The 12,438-nt window shown below is 39.6% G+C and overlaps 1 protein-coding gene across 2 annotated transcripts; it reads right to left on the reverse strand.

The window, feature by feature from the left end:
* Positions 1 to 863: 863 nt before the first annotated feature.
* lhx8a (LIM homeobox 8a) lies at positions 864 to 6,374 on the reverse strand. 2 transcript variants are annotated; one of them, XM_078263591.1, is made up of 6 exons: positions 6,172 to 6,374; positions 4,154 to 4,294; positions 3,409 to 3,530; positions 2,210 to 2,430; positions 1,600 to 1,703; positions 871 to 1,192 (listed from the first exon to the last, which is right to left on the reverse strand). In XM_078263591.1, the coding sequence occupies exons 1-6, from the start codon at positions 6,196 to 6,198 to the stop codon at positions 1,064 to 1,066; spliced, it is 744 nt and encodes a 247-aa protein (XP_078119717.1). In that variant the 5' UTR covers positions 6,199 to 6,374; the 3' UTR covers positions 871 to 1,063. The 2 variants fall into 2 exon arrangements, with proteins under 2 accessions (XP_078119718.1, XP_078119717.1); XM_078263592.1 differs by lacking the exon at positions 4,154 to 4,294 and having other exon boundaries at positions 864 to 1,192.
* Between the last annotated feature and the right edge of the window lie 6,064 nt (positions 6,375 to 12,438).

Genomic DNA, 12,438 nt, shown 5'->3' on the forward strand with positions numbered 1-12,438 from the left:
GTGTATGAAGCCTAAAGTCTGTACCGGTTGCGCAGCCACGATGGTCCGTGCATTGTCGTAGACACATGCAGCCTCTTTTCTGGAAATCTTTGCTTGTCCGTGCAACCGACACAAGTCCACAACGGTCCGCTGCATGTATGTATGAGGCCATCTCCACCGCATCCATCTGTGAAGTTGTCAGCTTTGTGTCTGCCTGGCTCAGAGCACCGTACAGCAAAAAGCCACAAAGCTTAAAACGCTCTCAAAAGTTAGCTTTGTTCTCGCTTTTGAATCACACTCAGTTGTGTCCCTAGCTTGGAGAAAACAACAGTGCCAATCACAGCTTTGTAAGCTACAAGCATTATTTGTGCAGGAACCGTTAGTTGATGCTCTTACACTTTTGACGAGTATAGTAGAAGAAGCTTCAGTTTCTATATTGTTAAAATTACCTAACAATATAATGCAAAGGGAAGGGCCCGGATGGCTTTACAATTTTCAAATTTAGAAGGATTTGATAATTATAGAAAATGTGGCTGTCAGGGCAAGTTCATGCAGATAATGCAGCTTTTACTTACATTTTTAATTCATTATAAAACAGTTAGTGGAACAGTAAAAATGAGTGATGTCCAAATTAAGCTTCATGAACCATAGTTGTATTTGTTGACCCCACTAAACGGCGCTCTTGGTTTAAAAGAAAAAGTCTTACAGAATGGCAACTGAGTGTGCTTTCAACTTTGTGAACCATTATTTTCTGAGCCCACTAAATGGCGCTCTCTGCTCAAAGAGTTGAAAGCACACTCCATTGCCATTCTGTAAGCCTTTTTCTTTTAAACCAAGAGCGCCGTTTAGTGGGCTCAGAAAGTAATGGTTCACAAAGCTTCATTCGGCTGTCTAAAAATTGCAGTCTTCTAAAAAAGGTTCCACAGGCACATCTCAATTGGCTGAGCATGTTCCATTTACAATTTTAGTGCACTGATACTATAGTCGATCAATTTTACTGCAGTCCTACAGATTCACTGAATATTTCTTCAGTTATGAGAATTTATACTGAGCCAATTGCTGAAGTCAATTTCTCAATTTTTTTTTAACTGAGTGAGCACCATAGCGGTTGCCTTACCTGAATAACTCTGCGGCTCAGTCCGGTCCTCTCTGCCAGTTTCTGGAGAGTCTGAGCATCTGGGTTGTTATCTTTAGCAAACTGAGTTTGCATTACCTACACAAATAGATGACAGAGGGGGACATGTTAACATGGTTGAAATGTTTAAACTGCATCAAGAGTGCCTTGTCTGTGTTCAGTCACAATGTATTAACTGCCACTATATCAACATCACATATGCCAAATATCACTGGCTTATTATTCTACTAATTTAAAAAAAAATAATGTCAGTGGCTGGATAAAATATTTTTTAAATGGGGATTTAATTGGGCTTGCTAACTGCTAGTCAGAGAGACTTTTCTGCCTTCTGTGTGTGTTACTCGCAGTAGATGATACCTGGTCAAGAACAGGCTTTAATGATCTTAAGTTTCTTTCTGAAAGGATTACAAAAAAAAACACAAAAAGCAGCAGGACAATGTGGTAAAAACAGCTCACATACATACTAACAGACTGGTTGGCAGTACCTGCAACTGGTCAACAGTGAAGCTGGTCCTGGCCCTCTTAGCAGGTCTGGGCATGGTGCTGGACTCTTCTTTCTCAGCCACCTCTTCCTCTACATTTGGTTGCTCTATAAGAGCAGACAGCACGTTACAAGGGTTTGACATTTTGTTAAACAGACCCCGTTTCAGGTGAGGTCCTCCTGTGGGCATTCTTTGTAACAAGGTCTGTTTACATTTAGATTAATTGGGGTATAGTTTCTGGAAAGACTCACTGCACCTCCATTGTACTGGAGTAACAGCAAGGACCAGAGACAGATATCTCAAAACCTCAAGACCTGTGATATCTTCATAGAATACTAAATACTGTATTGTATTTATACTGTAATGCTCGAAGTGTTCATTTGCAAAACCAGACATGTTTATCATGTTTTACTAAATTTTTATTTTGTCCAATCCAGGGAATATCAAATTGGTGTTAGTTATATGTATTCATTTTTAGAACTGCTTTTATCTGTTTTCACAAATGAACTCTTCACTTGTTCTTTAGTGTGGCACACTTTATTAATGGGAAATGATTATGGGAAGGTGAGAAATAATTGAAATGTCCTGGTATTCATCACATCCAGATACTCACCATTTTCCTTAGCATGTTTGATATTCTCCATCATAATGTCATAGTGTGTCCTGCAGAAGACCCTGTTCTCTAGTAGTCCACATTCCTCCCCAGTAGACAGCTGGCGCTTACAAGAGGTGCAGGAGAAACAGGCCAGGTGGAAGGTGCTGCCTCGTGCCCGACGCACCCAGTCGGTGGAATGGATGTTACGGCCACAACGAGCGCAGCGGGTCCCATATTTTCTGAAGAAAGATGCGAAACAGGACAAGAGGTAGAATAGTCACAAGTTTAGTTGAGGCGAGAGGAGTTGTGACTTGGTGATTGATCAGTGATAGTTACATAATACAAACAATCAATCAGTCTTTAAGGAGACGCTCTGACCAAGTCACATTCATTTTCACCTGAAATTGACATTTCATTTTGTCACACCAACTTCCAGTCAGAGCCGGCGTATAATCTATTAAAACCTCTTACCTCTTCTGTGCCAATCATATTGACAGATTCTAGGGTTCTCCGGCTCACATTGCCTGCATATGTTGTATCTGAAGCTAACACTCAGCCTGAACTGGCTCAGCGCAGCATGAGGAGTGAGTGCGTGTCCCGGGCGAACATGTATCCGAATCATTAGAATTTGTCTCCAATTAAATAAAGTGTGATAGGGATGTACCTGATGCAAATTTGGATATGAACAGGCAATCATTTGTAAACAAAAAAAAAAAAAAAATTTCATTTTGGAGCAACATTTTACCCTGGAATAAAGCTGCAATACAGCCCTTCTTATCCCATCCACACAGATACATGTGTGGTCATAAGGTCAGTCTTTTCCCGACCACCACCTGGGCTTTCCTGCGAGTCATCTGCATATGTACGCCTACTCTATTCAGAGACTAAGTAATCCAATTGTTAACCGTTAGTCAAAATAAAAACAAAACCCAAATGAAAAAAGAACAATCTGCAGATTGTTAAGCATTTTCCTTCCTTCCGCTGCTTTGTCCATGGAATTTCTCATGCCTAAAAAGCACCTACGTGCTGTGCCACTTTTTTTCTCAAATACAGATCACATGAACAAAAAAATACAGTATACAGTTTAGTCAAGGAGGCTACACATAAAATGACCATTTATATAAAAAAGAAAGCCATCAAACTTTTATATTTTCTTCATACTATCCTTATTTATAAAAGAATGTCATTGCAGACAAATTGTGTTTGGTCTGACTCACCTGAAGTAGTCAAGTTTGCAGAACACTTGTCTATCCTTGATGTAGCAGCTCACGTGTCGCCCCAGTGATGTGTTACATATACTGCATGAGAGGCAGCGCACGTGCCAGCAAAGGTTGTTCACCTAAGACGGGAAAAACAGATTTAAACAAATATAGCTTACAAGTGCCATTTCACACATCACTTAATAGTACTTTAATATTATCCGTATTACTAAAGGCAGTAGAGGTTTCTCAAATCCTTACAATGCATTCATTTCTGAATTTTAGATGATCCTACTGGTTATTCACCACAATTTTCTTAGGAGCTACTTTGCCTGCATATGCTATTATGCGCATGTTATCCAGACATGAAATTATGAGTATACCATAGTTCACTAGGTTGAGTATTCTGATGCATTAGTGTGCAGTTAAAAAAAATGTCTTCAATTCGTTTTAAACAAATTCATTTAAGTTTTTACTCTAAAATACATTATTCTTTCATTTTAGAACAAACTAAGTCTATGTACAGTGCAATAATTACACTTAACCGAAAAATGATCTATACAATAAAAAAAATACAAATAATGACAAGGGACACTTCATTGACTTTCGGTAATTTAAGTGTATTTGGCCCACTTTTTTTTTTTTATATATATATATATATATATATATATATATATATATATATATATATATATTTTATATATATATAATTTCGTAGTGTTGTAAATGCCATCTTCCAGCAGACACAGTATGTCAGTCTGACCTTTAGGAGGTATCTGTCCACTATCCCCAGGCCGCAGGAGGTGCACAGGGTTTTCCCCTGCAGGGAAGCAGAGGAAGACGGGGAGACTGAGGAGGGAGAGTAGCAGTCCTCCGAGAAAATATCATCAGGCCCAGACGAACCCTGTCAGAAAGAACAGCCTGACAATTTAACAGTGTAAAAAAAGTTTTTGTTTTTGTTTTTTTAAATAGAGTCAAGAAATTCTCATTTGATACATTTAGCGTCGTTTTAAGTTTTATTGTCAGTGAAAGTAAAACGGTCCGAATTTGAAAACGTCTGAAAACTAAAACGGCTTTCAAATTGAATGTTATGCTAGCATAACATTGAAAGAGGTTATTTAGCGCACTTTGAAGTGCGTATACAGTCACGCGAACTATAGGCTACATTTAATGTCTTCTCCCACTCTATAAGGCGGGAGACTTGAAGTTGTTAATTTGATAGGAAAACACCTACTGTGTCGACAAAAATATCTCCTCGTTGTAGCTGAGTGAAAACAGCCTCCGTCTCTCGCCTTTCTGCGTCCGACATGGTGTCACCGAGTCCAGAGTGATGCGCAAGACACAATGACGACCAAATAGGCCTAGGTGTCCCCTTCATATTTCCATGACAACCAAAGTCATAAGCCCACAAACTAATAGCCTAAAGTTCCCCCAAAGCGAAACATTCGCTCCAACTTGTTGTAGGCATTCGTGTGCCTTTATTGTAAGCCCTATATGTGTCATAAACCGGGACAGGCACAGTCGTGGACCGCAGCTGTCCACATATTCATTTCTCCGTGTGTACGATTAGCAAATCCTATTTAGGGACAGCAGAGACCTCACGCACAGCTGAACGTGATTCTGACTAATTGTGTTCAGCCTCGCACGTGCACATGATAACCAGCAATTAGCCGGGTGCGTTTGAGTGTTTTTCCCGGCCCGGTGTGTTTCTCACATATTAACCTTTGTTTAGACCTTTTTAAGGCAAATAGTTTCACCTGCGCTTTACTGTGACGGGTCAAAATGTATGCCGTGAAAAAGTTGATATGGACCTGTGTGTCTGCAATAAAGTTGAATTGAATTGAGATTGAATTGAATTGATATTATGGCAAACGTGGGCACATCTGGCAATGTTGTCTGTTGTAACAATATTAATAGTGTTAATCTGAATGGTCTTTTTGTGAGAGCAGAGTCAAATCGGAATTATAACTAAAACGCACATGTTAAAATAAAATCACAACTTTATAACTGGCTCACATGCTGACACCCTTCACCTTATATTTTGGGCGAAAGAGATCAGTAGGCTAACTGATTTTTATTGCAATGCTCAGAGATAGTCCTGGGATGTTTTGTTGGATAATAAATAGGCTATATTAATGCAGATACAGTAATGACTTTTTGGATTGAGCTCTCATTAAGTCCATTAAGAACAGAATATAATGTGTAGGCCTAAATCAAATAACCAATAAAATAATACCTCCTGGAAGCATTGGCCCTGTATTCCTAGTATTCTTCTATATATTAGCCTGTATTAGGTTTAGGCCTAGGCCTATATTTACACTTGGTTTGTATTATTATATGTTATGCAATAAGCGGGGAACAGCGGGCGTTAAACCATTTACACTTTCCGCCTCTTTATTAGCAGTACAGAATCTACTTCATTGTATCAAATATTCTTTGCTGCTTTTATAAATAGCTATATGATGCTCCAAAATAAATTAAAAGCATACTTCTAAAGTAAATGTTTGATTTTTTGAAGTGGATCGAAACTAAAATAACCATGTTGGTAATTGTGCAATAGGACTAGAATATAAGTGACATCAGAAACAATGTGGGTTTCTCCCAAACTATAAAATAAGTTAGGCAAATCCGATCTCCCTTTTTAGTTTAGGTATATTAAAATGAAATAGAATAGAATAGAATGAAAACCACAGATAGGGCCTACATTTTTTTCAAGTTGTAGTTTTGTAAAGTACAACTGTACAACCTACAACTGTTCATCTACAATATCTTGTTACTCACCACGCTGCTGGAGACACAGTTAAACATGTTCACGGAGCATCTGCCGGCTCCTCCGGTTCCTCCCCGGCCAGCCAGATGTTGGTATTCCACAGCAGCAGACCGGGAGCCTGGTGTTTGACCCCGCTATTAGTCCACTGTACCTCCGCTTGTCAACCCACTCGCTTCAGCACTGCTTGTTTGGTCTTTTGAGGACTTTGTTCACTCACTACTTGTGAGAGCCACAACTTTTTTCCTTGTCATTTTAAGCAGCCCAGTGCTGGGCCCCTCCCACTGTGCTCGGACCCGCCCGCTGCAGCATCAATACAAAAGTGAGGCTTTTTACTGTAAGGATCAGATGGGCATGGGCCTTCTTTCTTTCTTTCTCTTTTTCGTTCTTTCTTTTTTTTCATGTTTTTTGTCTTTCTTTATTTCATTTTTTTCTTTCTTTCTTTCTTTCTTTCTTTCTTTCTTTCTTTCTTTCTTTCTTTTTTCTTTCTTTTTTCATGTTTTTTTGTCTTTCTTTCTTTCATTATTTCTTTCTTTCTTTTTTCTTTCTTTCGTTCTTAATTTTTTTCTTTTTTCTTTCTTTTTTTGTTGCTTATTTTCTTTTTTCTTTATTTATTTATTTCATTCTTTCTTTTCTTTTTTTCCTTCTTTCTTTTGTTCTTTCTTTCTTTCTTTCTTTTGTAGACGGGAATGGAGCTTGCTGCTGACTCGGGCCGATGGTTTATAGCAGTAGAAAAAAGCCAAACTCTTTCCATTTTCCATTGCTATCAAGGTGAAAACTTCAATCCAGGCTCATGCATTAGCAGTCTGTCAGCAGAAATAAAGAACGTAGGCTACTTAACGTAGGCTTCTCCACAGCCCAGTAAGACTGCAGTGCTTTAAAAAAAAATATATATATATATATATATATATATATAATATCTTAAAAAGTCAACTTTCAATGATCTTTTCCTGTGAGAGGCATTTAGATTATTTTAGCCTGGTCTGACATTATCAGGATTTCTCATCTTTTCCTTTCTTGCCATAAGGGACTTTATGAACCCAGCACAGGACTGCATTATGTTTCTTCAGACATCCACACCGTCTGAGCAGCAGTCTGAACTCTCAGGGCAGCTCAGCAACAGAACAACTTGTTGCCTTAATTCCTCGTGTGCCACACAGTTTCGTGGATTAAATGACCTGAGGGTGACATTCGGTTTTTTGACATGTAATAACACTCAATTTGTTCCTTCATAACTATAAATAAATACCCAAATTATCATATAGTATATTGTATCATTTCCTGATTTAAGACTTTTTGAACTAACATTCATAATGGGGATTTTCTATTTGCCTGTTTCAACCTTTTCAGCTTTAAGGAACTGTTTACTGTTGTTATTATCAAGCAACAGAGAGAGTGTTCTTGATTGTACAGGGTACCTCCTCCTCCATGACTACCATGTCAGACTTTAAGTGAAGGTGATGGCTAACCACACACTGGGGTCAAAAAGGCATAAATGAAAACACTCTCAGAGGGCACTTTGTGAATGGCGAGGCAAGAGACGAGAATCCCTTTGGGTCTTATCTGTGGATATATGTCTGCAACCCAATATCTAGTCCCCCCCAGCCTTCTCAAAGGAGTCTTAGAATATAATATAATGGAATGGATGTGAAGGATAGACTAGGTTTAAGCTCTAACAAGAAAGAGTCAAGCAGGCTATTTAACCCTCCTGTTGTGTTCGGCTCAAATTTGACCCAACAAGTTTTTACATCACAAAATTGGGTTTCTTTCAACCAAATAGTCAAAGAAAATAACGTGGATGGTTCCATACCACGCTCTTCACAAGTAACTTCACTGAATTTGGGTGTTTTATTCTATTTTATAGCATTTGAAAAAAGTGACAAAAATGTCAGAAAAAGCATCAAACATTGGAGGGAAAAAAATCAACAAAAACTTCGAAAAAAAAGTGACAAAAAACTTGGAAGAAATTGACAAAAAAAAAGTGACAAAAACGTCAGAAAAAGTGACAAGTGTCGAAAACTAAAAAAGATATATATAATAATAATATGATTTATAAATTGAAACTAACAAACCCAACACTAAATCCTGCTCTTTCAATTATTGGTCTGACTCTTCTTTTGAATTATAGTTACTGTTGTGTTATTAATACAACAGCAATTTCTGGGATGTCAAATCTTTGAAACTCTACAAATGTTAGAACATTATAACTCTGTCTCCACGATGACACAGAGCCTCAGTCACCAATATTTCTGTTAAGCTTACAAAATGGGCCTTTTATTTTCAAGAGAATGAAAACAGAACCCAGACAGTTTCTTAAAGAAGATCAGCATACAGTAAAACCTTTGTTTTTGTCTGAAGAAGTCTGGAATTTAGACAATTTCCCTTTTTTTTTGTAGTATGAAATAAATAGAACATTGATTCTGGTTGTTCGTTCTGGGTTTGTAAAGGTGTCAGCTGGCGCATGGTGAAAAGTGGTCACTTCTGACCCTTCAATCACTTTTTTTTTTCTAAACAAACAAACTGTAAAAACTACCAGTTCTTCTATTTATTCTGCAAAATCTACGATGCATGCCACAAGATTTAGCCAACTGAAATTGACCGTGGGGGGGGGGTGTTTTCTTGTTCCACCGGGAAGCCTAAAAAATCCTTTCCCATTGTGGCAGACCCCTCCACTCCACTGCTACTAATCCCTCCCTCCTCACAGGGTGGGATTTAGGACAACACTCCTGCAGACAGCATCTGTTGATATATTAAAAGAGAAGGGGGGGGGGGGGGGGAATTAGCTCTCTGAGTGTTTAACATCATGGCACCAAGACTACATGTTGAGAGGATTCTTTGGCCTTTTGTTTAGACCAGTTAGTTTCCCCTCAGATAATTGCCACAACACAATCTCTGGTTTATAAAGCTGTCAGTGCTGCTATAGACTTTGACAGGTAGCCAATTACCTAGCTAAAATACATCAATCTGCCGCCATGCATGCTGGTCTTTTACATGAAAGCTTTAATACCTTACCCAGCACAATTACACAAGATTAAGGATATTACGTGGATGCTTTAAAAACGTCCATGAGTTAAGAAGGTCTGAGAGCTCTGGACAACACACACACACACACACACACACACACACACACACACACACACACACACACACTGCAGACACCTGCTCCTTAATGAGAGTGGGTGGATCATTTAGCTGTCAAACTGTTAGTGTAAGCGCTGGACAGTCACAAGGAGGATTCATTTGATTTTATTCAACCTGCATCTGCCTAAAATATCAGATTCACAACAGGAAAAAGTGTGGTTAGCAGAAATGTATGGTTCAAATTTTAGTGTTGATAAAGATTATACAAAGTTTATCCTTTTGAATCCATAATATTTCATTTAACCTTGGGTTTAGTTAGTTTGATTATGCAGAACAAAACTGGCCATTGGTGCTACTTGGTATCATCTGTGTATGTAATATCAGCGTGTTATAGAAATCAATACTATACCTGCACGGGGCAAGGACGTGTTCTAATATCATCTATCTAAAGAGCAATGTCAATGTAAAAATATGATCAAATAACATCCAGTATAGGTCAGTGCCCTCTTCTACCTTCTGAACTGCACAGTGGCAAGTTTGTCACCATGACGTCAGGGTTCGTGAGCGGTGGCAGTGTTTGTCGCTGGGCTTGGTTTCCCTCCTCAGCCAAAAACATCCCAACATCCTACAAACACACAGTTGTTTTTGCTTTAATGCAGCAGATGCTTTTGGTTTGGCCACGACATGCCGTGCTTATCTCACTGCTTGGAAGTGTCACAGTACGGGTGTGTCGCCATACATGAATCAGTGTGTATGTTCCTGTGTGTGTGTGTGTGTGTGTGTGTGTGTGTGTGTGTGTGTGTGTGTGTGTGTGTGTGTGTGTGTGTGTGTGTGCGCAAGTGCATCTGAGATTACTTAGCTAGATGTCAGGGTGAGTCACTAGTGAAAGTGGATGTGAGTGTGTGTGTGTGTGTGTGTGTGTGTGTGTGTGTGTGAGAGAGAGAGAGAGAGAGAGAGAGAAGAAGAAGAAGAAGAAGAAGAAGAAGAAGAAGAAGAAGAAGAAGAAGAAGAAATAGAAGAAGAAGACGAAGAAGAGACCTCTTTCCTTGCAAACTGCCATGTTTCCATTGGTTACCTGACCCAGACAGGAAGTGTTTAGTTTTGACATGTATGGAGGGAAGGACATGACTGGAAGATGGTGGTCCTTTCACTCAGTACACTGGAAACTATACAGGTGGTTAGAATTAGGGAGGTCAATGTGCGTGTGTGTGTGTGTGTGTGTGTGTGTGTGTGTGTGTGTGTGTGTGTGTGTGTGTGTGTGTGTGTGTAAATTAAAACCAAAAACCATAGCGATAATTATAAAATGACAAGCACAAACTGAAGAATGCCTTATGTTTAGGCAGCAGCATTTGAAAGGCATTTTTCGGCTCATTACACACTTTATATGTACCTTTATCCTTGTCCTTGCACGTTCCCTCCTTACCTCTGTAGTAGAGGATGGATACCCGACCCGAGCCTGACGGGACCCGACGGGCCGGGCCAGGTTCGGGTCGGGCTCAGTCACATCAGTGCGATAAGGCATTGAACATTTTACATTTAAAACAGCTTATTATGTAGGTAGCCAATGGGCCTGTTTCACTTGATGCAAAGGTTCGTTTTTGTGATTAAAATTAATGTAAAATATTACCCTAACATCCGTCTTCCTGTGTGCGGAAATTTGTTTATGTAGCTGTGACGTGCGCTTGTTGCCCCGTGTGCGCTGATGCGCTCATCTGTTGACATTTCCGAATGCCTTCCTACAGTTGCTTAATAAAAGCTTTCCACATAAACAAACATATGTGTCATTAGCATGAGAAAAAAACGATATTAACTGTGTCGGGTTCGGTTACTGCTCTGTCAGACGCGGGCCGGGCTCGGACAGAAAAATGTGGCCCGATCCGCACTCTACTCTGTATTATTTTACCATACAGTTGTATAAACAAGGACATAAACAATCACTTCCTGAACAAGAGGTCAATCCCACCGCCTCTCTGAAACTGACTGGACATCAGAGTTTAAGTTCACATGTCAAAAGTTCAATCAGATTCAACAAATTGCGGAAGACACAGCGGGTACGGCGGGTCAATGTGTGACCGGAAGGGAATACGTCTCGTCCCCTTCTTCAATGAAATGGATGAGGCTGTGTATTTTGCTATGACTAGACCTTTTGTCTGCACTAGCCCTTAACATTGTCACATCTTGCCTGTTTTAGACATTACAGCTGCACTTTCTGTTTCACATGAACAGCACAGAATCATAAGAAATTAGCACATTTAGATTTAGATACTGTAACTGACCGCCAGCCAATGAGGTCATTCTTTGCAGGTATACGTGAGTTTGTTTGTCCGTCTCTCCCCATAGTGGTGAAGGTTTCTCCCCCCATCATCTCCAGCTCCTCTTTAATCCTGAGCTACAGTACCCTATCACCAGGACAACCAAAATAAACAGCGGGATTCTGGGTACTGTATTTCCGTGACAACAAAGGATAAGGGGGCGGGGCCGGGTGGAACCAGAGGAGTGCCACATCTGGGTTTCATTAGCATCTCAAGCCAATGACAGATGACTTGTATTCTGCCTGGCGACACAACGTTAAGCTGGATGGCGGTCTACTCTGACAGAGAAGGAAATGACATCATCAAGGAAAGCTGATGCTTCCTGGGCCTCAGGGAGCCATTTCTGGACCTGCAGGGATTTAGTTTAGCTGAGTTTTATCAGGGTTTCAATTAGCTGATACAGTAGTGACAGTCGTCCTGTGGTCCCAAACGGTCTGTGTGAGCACATTGAAGTTGTAGTGTGTGTCTGTGTGTGTGTTCTCCTGTTTTCTAAAGACCAATTGGCCACTCAGTGTTGGTTGTCATAAGAACACGGCATACATGTGAATGTATTCCTCTTTGTGTTTCCATGCTCTATAGCTATTTTCACACATGAAATATTTACCATTGATTTCATCAGCTGTATCTGTTACAATGATGGTCTTTTTGTCATTCAGACATGGGTGTCAGTTATGTAAATGCATTTCTAAAAAAATCGTCTCAATAAACATCAATAAGATAAGGTAATGTACAAAATAAATCACGTGTTATAGTCTTTCCTCTCAGTAAAAATTTCAAAAATGCAGTAAAATAAATCATCATACAACATGACGGATAAAAGGGTTGTATGTTCTCTCACAGGCTGCATCAGCGTCAGTGATAGATTTAAAAAGTTCATTTGTGGGATTT

The sequence above is a fragment of the Sander vitreus genome, chromosome 12 (genome assembly GCF_031162955.1).
Source record: "Sander vitreus isolate 19-12246 chromosome 12, sanVit1, whole genome shotgun sequence".
In the NCBI taxonomy this organism is placed as follows: Eukaryota; Metazoa; Chordata; class Actinopteri; order Perciformes; family Percidae; genus Sander; species Sander vitreus.

Excerpts from the sequence above, each read along its gene's own strand:
- lhx8a (XM_078263591.1), bottom strand. The coding sequence starts at position 6,198 with ATGTTTAACTGTGTCTCCAGCAGCGTG. Across the intron at positions 4,295-6,171 it reads ACTGTGTCTCCAGCAGCGTG|GGTTCGTCTGGGCCTGATGA; the intron begins GTGAGTAACAAG and ends TCTTTCTGACAG. Across the intron at positions 2,431-3,408 it reads TGCAAACTTGACTACTTCAG|AAAATATGGGACCCGCTGCG; the intron begins GTGAGTCAGACC and ends ATCTTTCTTCAG.